Source organism: Pavona decussata, unplaced genomic scaffold (assembly GCF_977016875.1).
Source record: "Pavona decussata unplaced genomic scaffold, jaPavDecu1.1 SCAFFOLD_8, whole genome shotgun sequence".
NCBI lineage: Eukaryota > Metazoa > Cnidaria > Anthozoa > Scleractinia > Agariciidae > Pavona > Pavona decussata.
In genome coordinates, this window is record NW_028145431.1 from 1522013 (window position 1) to 1546191 (window position 24179).

Below are 24179 nucleotides of genomic sequence, written 5' to 3' on the forward strand. Positions count from 1 at the left end.
TCGACAAAGACATTTTTGTAAGCCATATATTATGACTCCATTTGGAAAGCCTAGGGAAATGGCTCACTTTTTTAAACTTGGGTTATTCAATCAACTTTGTTGTTCACAAATTATACTTGAGTAAAACGTCAGTTCAGGGTGCAGTTGATTGATCATATTCCGGAATACGGAACAAGAAGTTCAAAGTAGGTCTCGGCCAGTGGTTCTAAAGTTCCCATCTGAATAAATTACAATGGCCGTTCCGTGTATTTGTTCCAGAATAAGATTGGTTGAACTCTCACTGGCGGTCAACAAGGCTTCGGAAATCTGTTGAGAAAAAAGGGAGAGTCATTCAAACAGACAGATAGGAAGGAAGGAAGGAAGAAGGAAAGAAAGAAAGAAAGAAAGAAAGAAAGAAAGAAAAAAATAGCTTTAACATCTGTTAATCTCGCATTCGCCCAAATATAGTCTAGGGTGCTCTTGCTTCTAACCTTTAGTTACAACCCGCTTTCGCTCACCAAATTTTCCTGCTCAGATCTGAGGGATGTAGTTGTCCCAGGCAGCGGGAATGTGTCACATGGGAAACTGCAAATACGACTTCAAAGGCCTCAGCACCGTGCTGTACTCAGAGGTGTAGCCAGTAAAATGTTTGAATAAGGTCTGTTTATTTTCTTAGTCCACAATTACCTCAGAGATCAAATTTTCGGACGTGACAATGCCGAAAGGTAGTCTGAGAAATACCCAATAAATTTCAATAAACGCTCAGAATCCATATTGCCTCGACCGTACAGCGAAGACTTGAGATGGCGGACAATATGGATTCTGAGCGTTTATTGAAATTTATTGGGTATTTCCCAGACTAACTTTCGGCATCGTCGCGTAAGCTTTTACGCTTTTTTGGACAACCTTTGTCGAAACAGCTGTATTCAATCAAAACACGAACGCCTGAGAAAGTTCAGAAAGATGACTTGTAACTTCAGTAGAAATAAATAAATGAATCCTGACTTTTACATAACTGAAGTGCCCGCACCTTGAATATCTATTTTGCCGTCTCCGTCAGGATCAGCTAGTCGTAGAATATGGCACAGTTCAAATTCTTTCATCTGCGCACTTCCCGGCATGCATCTCAAGGCTGTCTCCAACTCTACTGAGCTGATGTAGCCAAGCTGTTCAGAATCAAAGGCCCGGATGGTGTCGAGCCCATGCTCCTCGCGGTCTTCATCCATTATTAAGAATGCCATTACTCTTAAAAATTCTGCAAACTTGATTTTTCGATTTGCTGGAAATGAATGAAACAAAAATAAAACAGTATAAACTGAACCGTTTATATGCTATGTCAAAAACGCTTACACCCGCTACTTAACAGTCTTGGTTTCGATTCCCTTCATAGCAGATTTTTTTTTTTTTTATAATTTAAACTTGTAAGAGCTTTGTAACATGTAAAAGCTCTAGGTGAATCACACTCCTGACTGAAATCACGTTCGTGCGCGGTAATTTCAATACTGATTTATCAAATAAGTGTATTACGACGACAACAAAATAATATTTGGGGCTCTTATCCAAGAAGGCTGTCACGTGTGTGTCTAAGCTTCTACACTAGTACGCATTCGCAGTCCCTACCGGGACAGGTAGTTCTGGGCACAAGGTTGGAACGTGATACAAAAACGGTATGTGACATCAGAATACATAATTTACGATTAACAATTCACTTTATTTATTCATGGTAATCGGCTTCAACAAAGTTGGTTTTCAGACAAGCCGTGCCAAACCGGTTTGAAATAACACTAACATACTAAAATCTAAAATAAAGTCAGCTTACAATACTACTATTAAATAGGTATTACAAATATATATTAAAACAGAAAAACAACTAACTGTTATGATTGCTGTATCATGATTTATTCTAAACCCTATGAGACCGGGGTGTATGCTATTTTTTTCAATAATTTTTTGGCAATAAATTGTCTGAACCACTTAATTTCCCCATATACGACGATGCCATAAAAGTATCTGCATTCTTAAGAAACTGTGGGCTCAGGCTAAATTGACACGTGATGCACATGACGGTTGTTGTTATTCGGTCGAGTGCACGAGCTCGAATCCGGTGAGTTTATCGCTTTATAAGTGGTTTTTATTTTAGCCACTCTCCTCTGCAGAAGCCCTCAGTCTGGCATCAGCAAGCCTCTGAAAGAAAACAGAGGTGAGAGGTGGTTTCATGCTGACTGAGTTGCCAAGCTTGCTGCGTTGCAAACATGGATGCCCACGAGTGAAGTTGTCTCTCTGGTAGTTTTGTCGAGGGATTGCAGGACCAACCAAGGTAATTTGGGAGAGTATTGAATAGTAAAAATTCAGTGGATTCGATATTTTGCTGGAAGTACTGGGTGGCTATGAAATGGAAAGCGGTAGAATTCTATGTTCGCGTTGTCGCTGAATTACCCAGAATTCTTTTCGGGCGTGAACGAGGCAACTTGAGATACGCAAGACTGGGTCTCATAAAATGGATGAAGTATAGCCCGAAAAACATTGAGAGGAGAACTTCCAGTCAGATAGCAAGGTCTGACCTTGAGGTTTGCTGTGAATGTAGAATTTTCATTTTTGAACAAACATTTGGATAAAACATTGACGATAAATAAGTGTAATTTTCGGTGTTGTTCTTTGGCCGCAAAATTGACATTTTGGGCTTTGTTGCCAAGCGAACCGTGATATGCAGCGAAAATCGGGAGGCGTAGTCGGTTTGCTGGGTGTGATGATGGCAAAATACACGAGTTGGTGCCATTCACACTTTATCATGACGTTGTAACTTAAGTTAAACAAGAAGCAAACCATAAAAGCAAGGACGATGTTTTCAACGCAAATATGCGTTGTTAGTATCCAAAGAGTTAAAGTTTTTCATCACAGACAACCGACAGATTTACGTTTAAAGCGACCGGGAAACTGAAAAAATGAGCACGTGACCATGTTTATGGTATATTTGCCGCTTGCTGTTTCCAGTTTCTTAGTAAAATTGAGTAGTTTTGTGTTAGTGTTAAAGGCTACAATTATTTGCACTATTCTCATCTATGTATTAAATTTTTACAATAAAATATAAACGCGAGTCGCATGTTTGCCGTAAATGCGATTCTAAATCTCTCTCTGATATCTTCCCATTATGACTGCACAGAGTGATGGACGCTAAAGGACACGAAGGAACGTAGGAGGCCGGGGTTTCTACAGCTTTTAACCTGTAAGTTCCAGTTCATTCATGTAACACCACACAGCGGCTTCAAGAGGATTGTGGCCGAGTGAACGAATGAGCGGAAATACGTCATTGACTTTGATCTTTCCGTTTCCTTTCACGTCAAATACGGAGAAGGCGTCTTCAAATTCTGCCAACGAAAAATCGCACCTTCGAGGTAACAGTCCACTATACGCAAACCTTGAATAGTCTACTCAAAGCCAAACTTCCTAAGACTTAAAGGCAATCTTAAAGACGGTGCCTTCTTTTGTTACTGCGCAAACGTTCTGCGCATCTCGAGATACTCAGTTTTCCCATGGGTGCTGCCTACTAATACAGGGATATTTTTGTACGGTTTAAAACTATGGTAATAAAGCAGAACTTTGCAAGTACTCTGGGAAAAGAAAGAAAATAAAATCTAGGGTAACCATGCATTTTTCAGAGAAAAATAAACCTTCAATTTGAAAAAAAAAACGCCATACATTGCAGGATGTCATCGAAACGTCGAAATCTCTTCGCGTTAGTTTTTCTGCTTAATTTTTTGTTTTGTTTTGTTTTTTTAGCACTGAATTGTTGCTTTAAAATTATCTCCAAAAAATGCGTGGTTATCCCCAATTTTCTTTTTGGATTTCCATAGCCCTTGCTAAGATCTGTTTTCTCGGCATAGTCATAAGCCACACAAAAATACTTTTTTATTAGTAGACACCGTCCTTAAGGTTTCAAGAAAACCCAAACCTTTGTACTGTTTTAAAATTTAATTGTGAGCACTGTAATTTATTCAAAAACCCTGGTGTGTCACTTAAGGCTTTTAATTTTACGCCTTTTTTTTCTCCCCACAGAATTCAGAGTAGCAGAGTCACTTTTCTGTTTGCAGTTTTGGTAAACATAATATGTAAAAATACTTACAATACGGTACATACACTACTTACAGGTACCTAAGAATATATTTACGAAATCTAATATATGGTTGAACGCAAATGCATTACTAAAGCAAAATTTTATGAATTGTGAAGCCAGCCATCCATGCATCTTCTCCTAAAATACTCTCCAAAAAAAAATTCCCATCTCTTGAGAAATTCTGGGAGCGTCTTATTTTAACAGGTACAAGAGAGACCTGCTACAAGCACAAATGTCCTGTTAAATAATAAATGAAGATAAGAATCACCTTCAATCTCCTCATCGCTAAACACTGGAATTTCTTGTTCGCTTTCCTTTTTTATGGCTTCATTGATTCTTTGCTATTGATAAAGAAGAAAAACAGCTTGTGAGTCGTAGCTTTCCCTAATTTAAAGGGGCATTATGAATAGCCAAAAAACGTATTTGTTTTAATGGAATCGTTAAAATAATGGCAGAGTTTACGTTTTGTTAACAATAACCCTACATACTATAGTGCACAGAAACTACTTTTAATTATGTTTGGCTGCGGATGGCTAGGATGGAAGTGGATTGCAGCTTGAAAATATTGGCCAATTTTCTTACGTTCCTCCTGTGTATTTTAGAGAAGTCGCTAAAAATCGATTATTGTTTGTTCTTCCTACGAGAAAAACCTTAATATTTTCTTCCCGATGTTGTAAGAGCAATTCATGTTATAAAACAGGTCCTTTGTCAAATATTTGAGAAGATTTGACCAAAATACAGCAAAATTGACTTGCTGTTGTGTTGTGGTGGTTTTGGTTGAAAAGACTAAAGAAGAAAACACTGTCGCTATATCTGGGCGTTAAAAGCCGACGAGACTATTGGTTTACCTCTGAATGAAACGCTAGAATGTTCTCTCAGAGATGGTGGTCAAGATGGAAGGGGTAAGTGGGAGGGGAGGGTGGGGTGTACTGTACCTGTCTCCTCGGTACTTTCTTGACGTAAAGTCTGACCACTCCCTTGGCTTTTTCCACTGCCTTCCGCGCGTATCTCAATGGAACTTTACTAACGTTGAGTCCGTTTATCTTCAACGAAACGAACGCAAGTGTATAAATATAAATACAAAAAGATTGCTGTAAACTCAAATCAGATTGAAAGTTATCTTAAAGATTGAAAGTTCAAGCAAAAACTTCATCGAAACCACGCTGTGCACACGATCATGACAAGGACCCGTTGGTACTTTTTTTATACTCTCCCCGTGTTGCGATCAACATAGCATAGCAAGATGGTAGCCCTTGATCGATCGCAGCGAACGATCTCGACCATCATGTGGAAAATCACAGAACGTGAACCGTCTAGGACTCTACCAACTTTCTTAAAATTCTCCGAGCACATGCATTACTTATAAAATCGAGCCAAGTGTTTGTTGATAATGTTTCCCAATGTTGTTTCCATTTAACTTACCGACAATATTCTATCGCCAGGCCTCAGCTTTCTGTCCACCAAGCTGCCAGTGATCACGTGTTTGACGAAGATCCCCGGATCACCATGGATACAAGGACTGTCAATCCCTCCGTGTAAAACGAAACCCAAGTCTGCTGCATGATCTGCAAGATGGAACATTGGCGGCTGGGAATTAAGAGTAAGAATAGCCCATTTTACAGTTGTGTGCTAAGTGACCTGGTCTTTGATTCTAAGCGAGGCTGGGGGTGACCTTGTTTAGATACAAACCTCACTGCTTTTCATATGCAGATCAAACTGTTCTTATGCTAACTATTTGCATTATGAAAAGCAGTGAGGTCTGTATCAAAACAAGGTCAACCCCAGCCTCGCTCCCAATTCAAGACCAGGTCACTAAGCACACAACTGTAAAATGGCCTATTGTGCCAATACTCAACTCAAAACTTCGGATTTCCTCTGACCAACCGCCAATGCTAATAAAATTCAATTTATTAATCAACGGTTGGTATTAAACTTAGGGAGAATTCTTTGAATATTTGGGACATGAATTTAATGAACTTAGGACTAAAGCAGTCCCATTGAAAGTCAGATAACAAAGACCTGCACTCCTTTGCAAATTGATATTCCCGAATTCTTTCATTCCTAAACTAAAACAAAAATTCAGTGATAGAACCGGTAAAAAATGCGTCGCATGATTGAGGCCGGATTTCTACTGCTTCTTGTAATTTGAACGAGTTCGAAACGAGTTCAAAACGAGTTCAAAACGCGTCGTTATTGGCTGTGCATAATTACTTGAAACATCAAAGTTTTCAGAACTGAGCTCGTTTGCAACAAAATGGCAGACCTGCGTTTTCAAAAGTCTCCACTTTGGAGAACGTTTTCAAAAACATCCGTTTTATCGATAAACATCTCCGTTTGTTATCGTTTAAGTGAAAACAGAAACACACCAACAAAACTCACTATGAGTATTCAACGCGTTATTGTGGATGGGGTCTAATAAATGCTGTTTTTTTTTTTTTTTCTTTTTTTGCCCAGTTCCCAGAAACGAACATTATCGCACATGACACTCGTCCTCTGGGATTCGCTTCTGCTGAAAAAGCGTGCAGACAACGACGTTTGACGTATTTATCAACGATTGGCTTCAGTATCTAATCCATATTCATCACAAATCGCAGAATTTGCAACAAACCACGCTGGCCTTGGTCGTGTGAAGATGTTACGTACTTTTCAAGATTCGTTTGTGCCTTTGAGGGAGCTGTGAGGACGTCTGAAAGGCTTAAAAGAGGGAGAAAAGAATTTACGCTGTTCAACTAAAGGTAAATATCAGTTTTACGTTGTAAAAATTTGTTCGAAGTGCCTTCATGGTAAAGAGACGAACGAAACGTCAGTTGATGAAGTTAACACGTGCTTTGAGCGTCATTTGATTTCAAACCAGCTTCTTCTCGAATATTATTTAATTTGCTTCACTAAAAGTGCAGTATCCTTAGTTTAAAGAAAGAATCTCGTGTGTTTACTTTGCTGGTATTTCGCAGCGAGAACTGCTTAAGTTTCACAGCAGCAAGGTAGCGCTTTTCAAATGAAAGTTGTACTGTTGAGAACTATTTCCGATGAGCTGTCAAAGCTTTTAGGCGCTAGAACGGCGTAATTAGAAGTTTTCATGGTATAAATCTTTTAAAATGAACTAATCAGTTATATCCTTGTGTTATTTTCAGGGAACTAGCTAAATGGGCGACCTGATGCAAAAGAAATTCTTGATGCAGTTGTTTAAAGGTAAATACTATTTACCTTAGAAATATTGACTTCATGAGACCCAATTTATGGTCGAAAACTGTTCAACTTGCAAGCAGATACGAATCTAATCTGCACTCTGTTAGACTTTCACGCTATACATCTCTCCAATTTAAGTGTATCAATTGCTGTCTTTGTGGTTCTTCGGCGATTTACTGGGATTTTTGACAATTTTTCTGCGGTATTATAAAAATGACATCCAACACAAATGAAATGAAAGAATTAATTGAATCTAGGAACTTATTTAGAAGTTTTCCGCCGCATGTACTATGCGGCAATTAAAAGTTACGAAATTGGAACTAATTGCTTGTATTGCTTGTTTCTTTTGTCAGGAAGCTATCAAACTGGAGGAAGAAGAAGTAAAGAAAAGGAAAGAATCACCACAAGAGGGCAAACTGGAATGGACGAATCAGGAGCTAAGGAACTCGGCAAAGATAAGAACTTTTGATATTTTGTAGTTGAAGTAAAAATGGTGGCTGAACTTGTCTAATTTGTAAGACAAATTGTTTGCCATATGGAAGAAGAGCGAAATGATTTAGTCACTACTTGTCTGAATTTGCTTGTCAAACTGACATATAACCTGCGTTTGGAGATAAAAAAAAATTAATTCATCTTGGAAACATGCACCGATCCTGAAGTCGTCAATTGTATAAATTTGTGCATCAAACTGATCGAGGAATTGAAGCTCGAAAGATCAAAACCAGGAATTATTTTGCAGCGAACTGAGCACTGATCTTGTTATCAATTGAATCTGTTCACAATTCAAAATTCAGTGGAGATACGCGAGTGAAGAAATTATTTTGGATACAGAAATGAGCACTGATTTGGCTACTAATTGTCTGATATACTCATCAAATTGACATAGTCCTTGACTAGTAGTAAGAAAATAACTAAATAAATCTATTTGAATAGCGTTCAGCCACCATTTGAACGTTGGGCGATCTTCTAATACACGCTTGTTTTTATTTCATTTCAAATGTTAACGCAAAAGTAACGGAACAAATGAACTATAGTCTTGATATAATTTCGCTGTTTGTGAATCTTTTACTTTCAAAGCGAAAGCGTTCTCTCCTTTTTTTGTGTGTGTGTTCATCGTTGATCGCTCAACGTGCTGATATAACAGTTGTATTTATAACTTCAGTTGGTGTAGTGGCAAATAAATTATGTCTTGCGAAACCAAATCTAACAACTGAACTGACCCGACCAAATTGATTTGTGAATACAAACTATTGGTGATGTGTCCTAAATTATTTCAAATCTCAGTCATTAATGTTTACACTCGTGAACGAAACAGAGTCAAATTGTTATGAAGTAAAATGAAGGAAACATTTTTCAGTCTCACTGTTTGGTTTCGACTGATAGAGTTGAGTGAAAAATGGAGTCAATGTTTATAGTTGGTATTTTTGCAAAAAGTCAACGTTTTTCCCAACAGCATTTGAGATATTATCTTAAATAAAGTGGCATCGTGTAAGGAACTATACCAAAAATGTTTTTTTTCCGGGTGGGATAAAATGTGTGCCTCCTTAAACATTTTCACTTGTTCGCTACATCAGCTGATTAATTCCTAATTGACAAGAGAGCAAAGGCATGGTCATTCAGCTTGAGATCTTGGCTATAAATTATGCGGGATCGGAAATTTGTTTTGAACAAAAATTGTTTGGCTCTAGAACATTTGACTTATTAGGGACGAGGAAACGTTTTTGTTTTGTTTTTATACGAAGTACTTGAGTTCTCTTGTCACATTAGAAGCTTATTTCATAAAACTCAGATGTCTGGTTTAGAGGCAAGCATTTTTTTTTTCATTTTTGGTGTTTGCTTTTCTAAAATGATAAATTGTACCAGTTATACAGACCACAAAAACAAACCAAGAAAATTAATGTTTTAACTATCAACGAAAAAGAGAAACATATCGCAAATTAACCGCATTGAAGAATAGAGACTACGATTTTTGTCACCGCAATTGTCTTGTCTTTCGATCTGAAAGGTCTCTCATGAAAGTTAATTCAATTTTTATTCTGTTTTATCGAAAACTAATTAAAGAGTCACAAACAGATTTGTAGCAGTCACAACAACTAGACTTATCGTTGGAATTTATATAATGAATTTCAATTTGATGTGCAATCTTACACTTTTTTTCTACAAATTACAAGATTTTGAACGAATTAACAGCAATTGAAATAATCGTTTTGGTTACACAATTGTATTACTTGCCGTTTTAATATTAAATTGGGAGAAAATGGTGTTCCACTTTATCGTTTTTTCATATATTTGAAAATTTTAAGCGGCGTTTTTTTCTTCGCGATCATTTTTCTTGTGGTAAACTTGCAAAATAATTGCCGTAACACAATAAAGTCAATAATAGCTTCAAGGTTTTTTGTATCAAATTAGAAGCGATTTTGTCACACAAATGTTTTGCTTGCCTTTGAAATTTCAAATCTTATGAAATAAATTCCCATATGTATCAAATCGAATCGACAGATACAACAAACCTCAAGATTTTCAAACAAGTCAGTAGCGGTTTTTTTAGGCAATAGTTGTGAATTTAAATTTCAGTAGAGAGAATTGAAATTGTTGAAACACATTGGTTCGTCAACAATTATCTTGCTCTTCGCAATGATTTTAACCACATACTTGTTAATGTTTTCATTTTATAATTTGTTTGTTCATCGTTTGAAATTGATATGTTCGTTAGTCGTTCCTGGTTATACGAAACTGAAAACTTTTTAGACTGACTGTTAAGAATGTTAATCGTATTTCACAACGACGAATTAAAATCAATTGAAATGAATCTTTTGTTGTTCGCTAACGTCAAGTTGAATCATAAACAACAATTATTTCCACTTTGCCTTGGTTTGTGTTCATTGTGGTCTGTGTAATCGCCACTCGATTTATTTAGAAATTGGTTTAGAAATTTCCAAACTGATTTAGGAAACGTTTTAAGCCGTGAGAGAAAAATTTTTAAGGCTTGATGACAACGAGTTTCTTTCAAAAATACACCAGACATTGGGGTTTTATGTTAAGTTCTTAGTTTAAGTTAATAATTTGGAGGAAAAGGCCTTTAGCGCTGCGGGCAATCGATGTAGCACAGAACGAAATATTAAAAGCTATGATTTTGAATTTAAAGTGTATAGACTCGGATAGTGCGTATACTTCAGGGGAGAAATAAAACAAAACAATTCTCTTTTTACCTACCAAGTTCTTATTACTCGTTTCAAAGGAAATTCATTGTTATTGTCGGTGGGGGCAAAGCGCTTAGGCGAGGCATTTTATTACGTTTTCTTTGGAGAAATTTTCTGTGCTACAAAACAATTGCCTAGTAGAAAAAGGTCTTGCTATTAAAAGCAACTGGGCAAGCTATGAAATCAGTTTAAAACGCAAAGGGTTGATTGGGAAAGGGAAGAGAAATATAAAGTACAAGACCTTCAACTCAACTAAAGTTTTCATTATTCAAAATCCTTTTCACGGAATAATTTCATAGCTTGTCATGTTGTTTTTAATATCCTCCACGTATATACCATCTCGTGCAAAAAAATTTAGTTTTTCTATCTGCGCGGTTTGAATAGTTTTAATCTAAATTTTGCGTAGGCATTGATAGTCGAAATATTCGATTTTTTTGCACGAGATGGTGTATGCTTTATTTGGCGGCTTTAAATTTCTTGGGGTACTCTTTGAAATTTTTTGTAATTAGAAAAATTTCAAGAGGTGCCCCGCTAAATTTTTTTGCAAACTTTGTTGCCAGGGGAAGCGCTGTGCAAATTATGTCAGATTTTCCCGCCAAAAGACTTAGTATATATAGGAAGAAAAATTTTGGTCACACCTTTAATTGGTTGAGTGATTTTTACTTAATTAATTAACGTCTTTTAAAAGCATTGTAATTAAGATATTTAAGGAAAAATAATAAAGAACACAATAGAATGGAAACCAACTTGATTCAATCTTTTATTGTTGTCGACTATTTTAATATTTACAAAACATTACATGATATATAATGTAAGTGTACACTATAGAAAGTAAAGCAGCTTTGAAAATGAAAAAAAAAATACAGCGCATGCGTATTTTGGGCGCACGTATTTTTTCTAAGTTTTTTGGCGGGAAAATTTCAGATTTTCAAACAAATGTTAACAAGTTGAATTATTAAAAAATTTAAAAAAAAACGGCGCATGCGTATTTTGAGCGCCCGTATTTTTTCTAAGTCTTTTGGCGGGAAAATTGGAAACATTTGAACATAAGTTACTATGGTAAAAAATTTTCACACAACAAATGCACAGATTTTAAAATTGTTTGAATAAGCTATTTAATAAATGATTCAACATTGAAAGAAAACATGATTTTCGAATAGTTGCTGAACATTTTCACATGTAAACCGAAATGACACTGCTTACTAACTTGTTGAAAACTTGAATCGATACGAAATATTCTGGAAAGATCGAAAGTCTTAGTTCTGTGCAATAATGCTTTAAATGTTCGACGAAATTTTCGCTTCAGCCACTAATTTTGACAAATATTTACGATACAACTTGCTTACGATTGTTGCAGGCGGTAGAACAATGTTCTTTAGGATTTTGAAGTGCGTTTTAGTAGTTTTAATTTGATTGATAAAATCACAAAACAATTAATAACCTTGTTCAAGGATTAGAATTAAAATTTTGGCCTTTGCTTGCTAAATAGTTGCATGCTACGGACGTAAGCATCAATTGTATCGTAAAATTTGGTGCTAATTTTATCAGATACAGTGCAACAGAGATATAATTAACACGCTTGATGACAAAAATTGAATTGATAAAGTCGAAATAAACTGCTGATAAGCAACTAAAATTTGAACTCAAAATACATTTACAAATAGCTCGACATTGTTACCTCAAACAAATAATTTGAAAACCTGAAAACCCCTACAGAAGATTTAACAAACGTCGAAAATTATGACCGACAACAAATAGGTTTCACACGTAGTTTTGAGCGCCATTTTGGAAGAATCACACGAAAAACATTGTTTGATTGAAATTCCATGAACACATTCGGTGAAATTCGGTCTCTGTGATATTCGAAGCTTCTACTGCCTCACAATATGTTTCCGTAGTCAAAATATTTACTAAAATTTAACAAACCTGTGTTTTCACAAGTAAAGAATAAAATGCAAAGAACCGCGAACGGAAATGCTGCTAGTATACACAGGATCTGTGAAAGATCCCCCACAAGTGAATTATCATTTTCAGTAATGTAAACAATGGCCCGTTTTTATACTAGAAGACGCATTATCCGTCTGGACGAACTATCTTCCATTTTGCGTCGTTCAAGATGGACAATGGAAAATAGTAAATAATGAAACTCAAAGCTAAACCAAAACAATGTCATTGGTAAATTATACATGCGGCAACTTTTAAACTTCACACTTAGATATAAAATGAAAACTTGCAAAAATAAAAATACGGCACTGAAACAAAGCGTCGGACTGATGGTCGAATAGCTTTTAACCCTTTAACCCCTAATATCAAAGAACAAATTCTCCTATCTTGTCCCCATACTTTTCTTATAAAAGCACTTGGGATAAGTTATTAAGAAATCAAGAAAATTCACCTTGGGTGATCATATCATTAATTCTCATGACTTCAGTGGTTGAATAAGCATTGATGACAAGGAGAAATTCCATGCCGATCACTGTTAGGGCTCAAATAGTTAAGCCGTGCTCGCAACAGTTTCTTAGGCCTGTGGTGCGTCCTTTGAAATCAAAATTTTCGACAAGACAATTTTTGATTTTCTTCATACTAAACCAGCTTGCCAATACCAAGAGAGGATCCTCTCTTGCCAATATGATAAACAGTATTCACGAAGGGCAATATGAATTAATGTAAAACTGATCATGAATGCGATAGACAAGAATCCTGTGAAGAGATTCAAATTTTCCGCGTTTTGGTGTCATTGTATGACTCATTAAGAAATTGTTTCCCCTCCAACTCGACTGGAAAATGAACAACACCCACTGATTGATTACTGACGGCTGGCAGCGTTATAAAATAATCTCTGAAAACATTTCGGAAATATTCTGTGTCGTTCAGACTTTCACTTTCCTTTTGCTCAGTTTTGCAATCTGTTTACCTGTCGATTTTTTTTTACAAAAAAGTTCTAAATCGCAGCTACCAATGTAATTATTACATTAAAATGCAAAGACTATTTACCATCATCGAAGAACTTTTGCAAAAATAGGCATCATTCGGAAGTCACAAAAACAACCCTGAAAAAACTGATTTTGCATTTACTTAAAGATGGTCTTGGTTTTTTGTTTTTAAACTTCCCTAAGTCGAGGAGGTTAGGTAGATCCAATCCTAAAATATTCGTTAGTGCTTCAGAAAAGTTTCAGCAAAGTTTCATAAGGCACCCAAGTAGATTTTGAGATAGAGAATGGGAAGGCGCCATCGCTGCTATGATAACAACTGTTCTTTGGAAACCAATGAGATAATAGATTTTGATCGCATGTTGGTGTACCATGAAGAAATTCGAGGTTTTTTCTGTCCCAGATTTTGAGTTCAAAAGGTGAACCCCAAGGCAAAAAAAAAATGATGTTAGCCTTCTTAACAACACATTTTCTTAAAATGACCAAAAATTATAAGCTTAAATCTGCTAATGTTCTTAAATTACAGTTACCTCGAGCATTCAAAGATACCGATGACAAACGGAAACGATTTTCTCCATTTTCAGTGAAAAATTCTTCGTGAACAATAATTGAAAGCGGACGAAATTCTCACTAGACCACAAACAAAATAACCTTCGGTTTTCACTGTCCTGATGGTCTTAAACCCAACAATAATTTAAAAACTAACAATACTGTAATTTTACAGTAATAATTTTAAAACCCACGAACATTTAATGAAAAATACAAAATTGCCTTTGATTTTCGTTGGGTAGTTGTCCGGGTCTCAACATTGAAAGCTCCCCAAAAGTTGAAAAACAGACGAAAATGTGAAAGAGTTTCGAAAACTAAAAGCTCTACTGACTTGAAAAACTGTGAAACAAAGGAATTATTAATTGAAAACAGAGAGCATGGCGTAATTAAAATCTCCGAAAATCGAACTGCAAACTTTGCTTTATAAACCTTGCTGAGAAAATAAGAAGCCATAAATTGAATTGAAAAAGCTCAAAATGGCGTTTAATTTTCACTAAACAATAGCTTTGCAACCTGAAGTCCTTATCAAAAATTGAAAAAAAAAAAACTAGACGAATATTCAGTTAAAAATGGACAAAATGACTTTGGATATATTTTTTTGGCGAACAATTTTTTTTGTGACCTGAAAATCTTTCCTCGGAAAACTAAAACAAAAAAAGCAAACGGAAATTTTAATCGGAAGCAGTCACAATAGCTTTAAATTTTCACAGAAAAGTTTTCTTGATACGAACACAGGCAAATGGATAAGTCATTTTAACCGAAAACTGTTGTCAAACAGTTTGATATTATCAACCAAAGCTGATCTGATGGCAGGACAGAAATTGTCATCTAAGGAAAGAAAAATGGCCTGAAGTTTTCACTGAAACCTACATGAACAAATGATCCCATGCACTCAAACTAAACACAGACTTGAATGGTGTAATAATTTCATACGATAAGCAGCATAATTCTGTCCAATCTGTGACAACCACCCCTGTAACTGAAAAGTGTTCAAACTATTACTACATGGAGTGATCAGCGAAAGTCTATTAGAAATCTTGTGTCAACACAATCCTTGCTGGGAGGAGATGGCAAATCAAAACCGACATAATTCGATTTTAAATTGAAAATTGGCCGATCGGTTTTAGGTCATTTTCTCTGAAAAGATTAAACGTTTGGTTTCCAAAAAAAACACCAACAATTGGACAAAATTTACTTGAAAATGGACAAAGAATCTTATTTAAGAAATCGTGTTACAGTCTAAAAATTCTGACGAAGAAACAAAATTTAAATAAAAGCAGACTACAAATTAGCCAACCGTTTTCACTGAAAAGCTTTCACTCAAACGCAGCAAAAACACATTTTACTTAGAAGCAAACGATTTTTAATGGAAAAGTGTTGTGAGCCTTAAGTTTTTATTGAAAGTAACAATGCTTTCACGTATACTTTGATTGAGACTGTCACAAATTGTCCTTCATTTCTCCATAAAAAATCCTTTGGCAGCGCTTTTTAATATCCCATTCAAAAATTATTAAAATGAAAAAATAAACGGAAAATAAATGGCCCAAGATTTTCACATAAAAACCTCTCTCTTTACGCAAACTCGCAATCAAAGTTTAGCAGAAAACCGACTGAAAATTGGGCTGCCAACAAAAAGTTAATTGGAATTAACACTGTTTACCATTCCCACTTTTTAACATCGTTTTTTAACCTTGTTTCTTACAAAAACTACAGAAGGAAACATTTAAATGATGTTTGCTGAGAAATCACCAGAAAAGTATTCGGGAGCTTCTACATTTTAAGCTGCTCAATACTGGAAATAAAATTTTTAGGAACTGATAACAAGCACACTGACCTACAATTTTTTTCTAAAAAATTATTTTTAATAAAAAAAAAATAAAAAAAAATCATTTTGAAACCTTAAAATTAAAACAAAAAAGCTGCTAAAAATTTGAACTCATGACGTAACAAGAGTGGCCGTACGTTGTTATGGTTACTACTCAAAGAAAACTGAGGAGTAGCCTACAATCTTTGCTGAAAAAGTGTGTCAGTCCCAAAATCTGTCATCAAATACGAACATGACGAGCAAAAAGCCAATATTTGGGCTGAACGAAGCCAAATGGCCTACACTGAACCAAATTCAATGAAATTATGCATCGTGAGTTGACAGTCTATTCAGCCTTCCGTTCAACGTTCTGATTTGTCAGAAGTCGTAATGTTATTGACTATGTAGACTCAAAAGTGTGATTGGCCAGGTTTTGTCAACTGCAATTCGTTTTTTTGGTGGTGTAGCTACTATCACTTCATTGATTTAGTCAAATTTTTCAATTTGTTGTCAGCTCTTTTGATGTCGTTGAAGTCAGTATCAAGATTAGGGAACCAGTTGTCTCGGCTAATTCGTTTGTAGCAGTCCAGTTACTGTAGTGGTGTCCGTTCCAAATAAGTGAGGGGAATTTCTCTAGAGCTTTTTGTTGGAAGTGATATTAGTAAATGGCAGTCACAATCTATTCCTTACATCAGTTAACTGTTAGTTGTTCTAGTTGATGCCACTATTTCTAGTTGCTCATCTGTGCTCAGTCGGCAGTTTAGTGTACTAGTTTAATATAGCCTAGAGTTCCAACCTCCGATCTTTCTAATACATTCCCTGTTGGTAGCTAGCCGAGTTAGTGTTCCTGTACTTGACATCAGTTAGTACGTGATGTAAACATTAGTAAATTTAGTCCTGTACTTAAAATCAGTTGGTAAATGTTGTACTGAAATTAAAGGTAGTGATAGCTTTGTGAGCAAAACGGATAACATGTTTGTTTGTAAGTTACGAGGGTTTTCAATCAGGTGCGCCTTGCAAAAAAAAATTATACACGAAAAGAAAGGAGACTGCCTAACAAATGGCTGTTACATGTAAACGTATTTGAGAGTCTGAAGTCGAATTGAGGAACGGGTTTGATACAGCCCCACGATGATGTCTGTGGATAGAGGTATATACGTTTAGTAGTAGAGTTAGGCTTGACTGTTGTCAAGTGGATTATAATTGTGGTGAACGGTACCGAGGTAAATGTACAGGTTGATGGTGCCCATTAACTTCTCAGTAAATTATATTTTGTTCCGAGATTCGTCAGTCGAAGGTTGCAGTTATAAGACAGTTGGTAAGTCAAAGACCTACAAAAGGAGACTATGATTGATGCTCAATTTGTGAACTACAAGTTAAATGAAGGACATAGAGTTCTAGTGGTTGTGTCTCTTGACATCTAAGTCGATAGCAACGTCGAATGTCGATAGCATTATCCTTTTAGTGAAAGTAGACTACTATTGAGTGCATTCGCATTCGCAAATCAATTCTGAACTCACAACGGCAATTTGTAGCATTCTGTTTTCTCTAAATTTCTCAGACGGTACTGAACTACATTCGTCATAGCCGGAAGTTCTTTATATCTTCGGTTGCACTGTATCTCGAAAAGAAAATTTGATTCGACTAAATTCGGTAAATTCGTAAAAAAGGTAACAAAAAGAAAAATTACCGTATTTACCAGGGGTCTTTACGGCCGTACCCGCGTCTACAAGCCGCACCCGAAACCACACGTTCGCCCTAACACTGAGACTGTTTGTTTGCGCGTAACAGCTACACCTTAACATGAAGCCTCTCATTCAGTGCGAATCGAAAAAGAAAAACTATGCATACCAGAAAGCTTGCGTCTACGTATTAGGCGCATTCCTAGCCTCAGCCTCTGCCAATTTTTTTTTTGTTCATTCCAAAAAGTGCGGCCAAACCGCGGGTAAATACGGTAATCTTAAGCGCGGTTTCTAAAGTAAATTAGTTTCTCTACCTTTAGCCTACTTCTTGTTACTTTAGGTGATCACTTTTCGTTCTTGCTTGCTTGATTCTGTTGTCTGAAGGTTCCTTTTATCGTTCTGGAAAAAAATAACAACGCAATTACATCAGTAAATGGAATGAGACAACGATATTGTTCCATAAGAAACATATTTCAGTCTGGTTTTGAATGTTAAGAAATTAACCTGATGCAATTTCCCAGCACGATAGTTATACAAGCTTTTTCATGTTTATTGCCGCCTTTTTAGACTGGGACAAACATGTCGCCAGGTGCAATCTTTGTATATGGGAAAGTCCCCTACAAGAGCAGTCCGTGTTTTTTGCGTTGGTAAATTCAATTAAGCATGCGTGGTCTTCTACCGCAAGACCTGGTGCAAGCGAGGAGACCAAGAATCTACATTTTCGACGATTTGCGTCTCCCTTATTTAGTAAAATGTGAACAGTACTTTGCACGGAATGCAAGCCAGTAGCTAAAATACGCATTGAACTGATCGACTCACCTCAACAGCATCATTTTAAGCTTGATAACCTCCCTGTTGCGTATTTCCAATGTACATCTGTCATTTATCTGAAAAAAGAGGCGAATTATCTAAGTACACAATCAATGACCTGAGGTAAAACCTTAAGGTTAGGATCAGTACCCCAGCTGATGTCATCTGTAGTAATACAGGTCTTCGTATCAAAGACCTGCCAGTGGATATGGTCGACTGCCAGGTTTGGAAAGAGGTTGTATCTTCGGTCTCCGGCAGCCGAGGTCAAATGACGACGATGCTTGTTTTGCTTTTGTTGTTGTTGTTGTTGTTGTTGTTGTTGTTGTCGTGTTTGTTTTTTGACATTTTTGTTTTTTTCCCCATTTAGGCTGTGTTATGCCGTGTCATCAACTGATCAATAATATTACAACATACTTAAAGTTTTGAAGGTTTCATGAATTCGACCCTGCGAGAATAAAAGCACTTCTAATCCCCCGAGGCTCGGGGAAGGTATTTGGAGCCACTTTTAAAAGCTGTTTTCAGTCGCCCGTGAAATTTTCAACCCATAACTTTTCAAGTTATGTTCAAGTTATGTATCATAGTTAGTGCCTATAAGGATGATGTTAACAAGACAGAAGATTACTATGTCTGCAACAATAATCTGACTGAATGACTTTATCAAATCTTACCTCTTTTAGAAAAAGTCGTGTTGACAATGATAGTTGGTGTCTGTGTTACCTTTCTCTCATTTCAAGGATGCTGGACATTAGTGCCTGAAGATAAATGAGAATATATATAAAGACATGCTGGGTAACCTGAGTGTATACTTTATTTTCTTCTATCTGCTACAAAGAGTAAATAACTCCTTAGGTATTTGATTCAGGCAGGAGATCCAGAAAACTCTATTAACTTAGCCTATCCAATGTTAAGACAGAATCACTGAATAAACGTGGAAAAATTAAATAGAGCCCATCATGTAACATTCTCAGGTATATGATTACTAACATCTTTCGCAAAAACAAATCTGGTCTTATTTTCGTTTGGTTCAGTTTGTTATGCTGTACAAGGTGGTACTAACTTTTAAGTCTGTGGATGAATTCCTAAAGTGTGACCATTCAAATGAAAGCTACTGAGCAGTACTTTCCTGTGGTGTCGTTTATTATGCCGTACAAGGTGGTTCTAACTTTCGAGTCTGTGGATGAATTGCTAACGTGTAACCATTCAAATAAAAGCTACTGAGCAGTACTTTCCTGTGGTGCTGTCTATTGTGCTGTACAAAGTGGTTCTTACTTATGAGTCTTCGGATGAAAACCTAAAGTGTGTAGTAAGTAATTTGTTTAACCACACTACTCGAATAAGTTGACCATTCAAATGAAAGCTACTGAATAACTTTCTGGTGGTACTGGTGTATTGCTGTGCAACGGTGTTCACAGTTTCTCTCGACATTTAGTTTTTATAAATAAACAGTTAAACATTCACTAGTGGCACGTTTAAAATGGCGACAAACTGGAGGCTTACAAAGGACCTACACTTCTTTAACTATTAGAGCGCTGTAAATATGGATCACAACTTCATTAAATTGTTTGTAAAAAGACAGTAATTATATGTCTAAATACCTGAGAAAGTACGAGGTTCCGTAGGAAAGCTTTCGAGCTTCAGTGTCCACGTGTTTATTTGACAAGGCCTTCTTCATCGTCTGTTGAAGGTTTCCTCGTTCTTTTTTTTTTCCTCAGTGTTTTTTAACAGCAAGAATAACTTCATCAAGGATTTAACGTTGCAACGATACAGAAGGAAAGATTTTAAAGCGGAAAACCAAGTGCCCAGAGCGACTTTACGCTTTTTTCTTTCGTTAACTTCGCCCGATTGAAGTCAGCAAGGCAGTTTAGCATATAATTTGCAATTCAATCAAATTCCAACAAGCTCCGCTATGTCTTAGGGGAATATTCTTACAAAAGAAAACAAGCGTTTAGCTGGTAGAGTGGTGTTATCGAAACGATTTTCGTATAATTTCCACAGTAACGTTACAATTTTGGCCACAGCTTAACAGTTAAAACTCGCTTCACGAAACATCGAAATTACGTCTGAACTGTAGAAGATGTACTGAGTCTCTTCCTCCCCCCCTCCCCTTCACCCCCCCCCCCACCCCACATACATACACCTCCCCAATGTTGAGTTGACAGGTTCACTTTCATTCTGACGTGATGAAGATCAACACTACAGGGAAAGAAAGTAGCTAACGTTCCAACATTTATGCAGAACGAGGTGTCACGAGACTACACCTAAATTCAAAGATCTGTTCATTATGAAGAGGTTATTCTGAAGTTTGTTTACAGACTCGTACATGCACTTCGCATGGCTAAACGTAGTGAAGTGTTGTGGAAATTAAATATCCTGCGAAAGAAACAAATGCCTCGACCGTACAGCGAAGACTTGAGATGGCGGGCTATATGGATTCTGAGCTTTTATTGAAATTTATTGGGTATTTCCCAGACTACCTTTCGGCATTGTCGCGTACGCTTTTACGCTTTTTTGGACAACCTTTGTCGAAACAGCTGAGTTTCGAGAAATTCAAATCCTATTGCCAACGACTGAGTTTGATCTGCTGGGAATATCGGGAAGTAAGTACGAGGATACTTACCCGGTGAGGAATATATATGGAAATGCTGCGAGTATTGTAGGAATGAATGTCACTAATTCTCTTTGTATTAAAATCCACCATGTTTTTCGATCGTTTTAGTTGGTCGACGCAAGGCCAAAATGCATCAAAATGAATGCGTTTTCAAATGAAAACGCGCATTAGTGTTGACGGAGCCCGGTGAGAGAGGCGCCGGCCCTTTTGCAGAAACAGCGGTGGGAATACTGCTGAAACATTGCTAGCCTCATGTATCTGGGTAACTCAGTGTATGAAAGAAGCTGTTTACTTACCATCTGGACGTTTTGGAATTTCTATCATGATGTACTCGGGGTCGTTTTTGAATGAAGTCAGAAAGATTTTGATGGAAGCCACTTGTCTCACTACTCGTGAGGCAGCGTGCAGTTGTCGGCTCTTTGCATTTTGTTGTTGTTGTTTATCAGTCGCATCCTCGTTTGCTTTGGCGTATTTTGTACCATTTTGCACAAGCTTTATATCTTTTTTGTCTTGCTTGGGGACGTTTATAGATACTTGAGGCTAAACAATGAAAAGAAAATCATTTTCTATTTTACTGAGTTAAAAGGAACAATGTTGACCCTTTCAGATTTTACAAATTGTTTCATCCGCACTTCAAATATATGAATTTCATATTTCCATCTTTTCACCTCTACAATATTAATGTTTGCGAACTCACAATATGACCAGCTCCCAGCTGGCTTGCCACCTCAGTTGGTAGAATAATGCAACGGTATCGCAAGGGTCATGGGTTGGAATGCCGTTCAAGCCTGAATTTTCTTCAGGCTTTCTTTTTCGCAGCTGCTTTTAAAGTTGCGTGCATAGTCCGGGGTAGGGGCCTTTGAAGGGGGGGGGGGGGGGGATTGCTGCGATGGACTCCTATTTACTAACTCTTTCAGCTTCCTTGTATTCCAAAAGGCACAGAGACAGTCGAACCTCTTTATAACGGACACCAAGGGGACAGAAATAAGTGTCCGTATTATAGAGGTGTCCGTTTTAGAGAAGTAGGCTTTATATGTATCTCAGTCTCTCAAGGACCAAGTGAACTGTCCGTAATAGAGAGGTATCCGTAAGGAGATATTCCACTGCACAGTAATCAGCAATTACGTTTACAAGTGTGCAGATAGTCTTAGAATCTACTTAATATTTTCCAGACCTCAAAGGTGTTTTCACTGGAGTTCTGTTGTTGTTCCTTCTTCTCTGTTGCATCCTCCTCCGCTACACTGTTTTCCAGTCCCTCCGGTAGTTCTTGAGAATTATTTTCAGAAGGTCCATCAAGAAAGGATTCAATACTTCCCTACAATGGATAAAGGAGCTTTTGCTGGCTCTTAAACAATAAACTGCTTTTTTTTTTCAGTACTTTTTTTAAACTTTTTTACTTTTTTAAACATGAAGTAAATAATTTTTCGATACAAAGATGAATTACAAAAAATTCCATTCACTTTCCAGCTTATTATGCATACAAACCATAATCTGAATATCGTTGTCGTAAAAATTAACACTCAATAGGCGACAAACATTAGCACCTTCGCAGTCAACTATGAGCCATTTATCACGTACTACGTTTGAAGTTTGGGATAATACTTATTTAACTGAACAAAAGAGAATTGTTCAAATGACCTGACATGGCCAACTGACTATAGAATATATCTAGATCATGCCGAACCTGAGATGATATATTGCTTTTAGGCGGTGAGCGACTACCCAAAAACTTGTTGAGAAATTTAAACGAATGTAATCATATTTCAAAAGCTTAACTGGTAAAAGACTGGACCAGATAGATTAGGATAAACCTCATGTTTCAAACACAACTCAATTGAAGTTCATTTCGCTGGCTACGTGATTGGTAAACTTTACTGACAGTGGTCGTCTTTTGAAGTTCACGAAAAGAAATGGTAACAGGCTTTCGACGTAGCTTGCTCACGGCGCGGTACATGCTTAGAGATGCAGCTTTGACCGTTCCACATAATTCATGATACAGATCTGGTTAAATGGCTTTCAGTTTTGTGTTCTAGTTAAAACTAAAGTTGTATCAGTGACCATTCCAGTGAAAGCAATGTAGCGAAGATTTTAAATTCACTGCTGTTAATCACACTTTCCGCACTGTCCAAAGTGGTTCTAACTATCGAGCCGTGCATGAACTCCTAACGTGTAACCATTCAAATGAAAGTTACTGAGCAGATCTTACTTTTAGTGCTGTTTGTCATGTTGCCTCAGAAGTTCTAACTATCGAGTCTATGGATGAAACATTCACATGTGGCCATTCAGTCAAAAGCTACTGAACAGTTCTTTCCTGTGGTACCAGTGTGGCACAGTTAACAGCTTAATTTTTAGGGAGTGAGAACGCTAACAATGTCGGTTATCATCAGTTACTGAATAAAAGAACAGTTGACGTCAACTAAAAGCAGATCCAACTTACCATATCATATCCCGGTAAGTTCTTTGAAGCTTCCAAACAACGACAGCAACCAGTGGAATGTTTACACTCAAACATGAAAATTAACATAAAGAAATAGACTCTGAGGACATGGTAAACAAACCAGCTTCGAAGGTCACGCATGTAATCACATTGGCGTTGGCTGCGAAATCTCATCACAAGTGGTTTTTCAGTGAAATCTTTAGGGAATTTTATCTAATGAAGCTGATATTGTGAAGCTAATTAAAGGCGCTCAATAAAATGACGTCATATCACAGTTATTTATATTTTTGCTTAAAGGGCCCCAGTTGCGAAGATTTTGCCTTTATTTGGTCAAAGCGATTCAAATATTTTACGAAGAACACTTTCTCTAACACTAAATTGTACTCACAGCGCTATAGGACGAAAATGTTAGGTGAAGAACAAACTGCATCAATTTTTCAAGTGATTTCTCTAAAATACATTGGGAGAATTTAAAAAAAAACTGGCCAATTTTCTCAAGTTGCAATCCATTTCCATCCTAGCCATCCTCAGCCAAAGAAAACTATCTGAATAATTTAAAATACTTTTTCCTGTTCACAAGTAGGGCTGCTGTTACTAATACTTGACCATCTGACTATTTTAACATTTCCATAGATACAAATATATTTTTTTTGCTCGTCAAAGTTACACGAAAATAGGTGACACTGCCATTTTAATTAAATCCACTTAAGGCTCGGTTACACGAAGCAATTTTTTTTTTCGACTTGAAACTCAATATGCGTTGCAAGTTGCAGAAAACGTTACACTGACGCATGCAACACTGCAAAAAGTAGAGGATTAGCTACAAACTATAGTCTATTTTTCAGGCAACTTGCAAAGCAACGTTTTGTTGCGAAACAAATCG

General features: G+C 36.7%; 1 protein-coding gene and 1 long non-coding RNA gene across 2 annotated transcripts; one reads left to right on the forward strand and one right to left on the reverse strand.

Annotated features, from left to right (window-relative positions):
• Nucleotides 1-31: 31 nt before the first annotated feature.
• LOC146488807 (uncharacterized) lies at nucleotides 32-23545 on the reverse strand. The gene is made up of 9 exons (XM_085112374.1): nucleotides 23297-23545; nucleotides 22034-22174; nucleotides 21156-21399; nucleotides 5513-5655; nucleotides 5026-5133; nucleotides 4359-4431; nucleotides 3201-3344; nucleotides 1010-1258; nucleotides 32-306 (listed from the first exon to the last, which is right to left on the reverse strand). Exons 1-9 carry the CDS (start codon nucleotides 23468-23470, stop codon nucleotides 278-280), a joined length of 1305 nt encoding a protein of 434 aa, XP_084968500.1. The 5' UTR covers nucleotides 23471-23545; the 3' UTR covers nucleotides 32-277.
• On the forward strand, nucleotides 6551-7891 carry LOC146488808 (uncharacterized). The gene is made up of 3 exons (XR_014865164.1): nucleotides 6551-6825; nucleotides 7222-7279; nucleotides 7630-7891. It is a non-coding gene; the product is annotated as an uncharacterized LOC146488808 (long non-coding RNA).
• Nucleotides 23546-24179: the final 634 nt, after the last annotated feature.

Excerpts from the sequence above, each read along its gene's own strand:
- LOC146488807 (XM_085112374.1), bottom strand. The coding sequence starts at position 23,470 with ATGAGATTTCGCAGCCAACGCCAATGTGATTACATGCGTGACCTTCGA. Across the intron at positions 21,400-22,033 it reads CCAGTGAAAACACCTTTGAG|CCTCAAGTATCTATAAACGT; the intron begins GTCTGGAAAATA and ends TTCATTGTTTAG. Across the intron at positions 5,656-21,155 it reads AATTCCAAAACGTCCAGATG|ATCATGCAGCAGACTTGGGT; the intron begins GTAAGTAAACAG and ends TCCATCTTGCAG.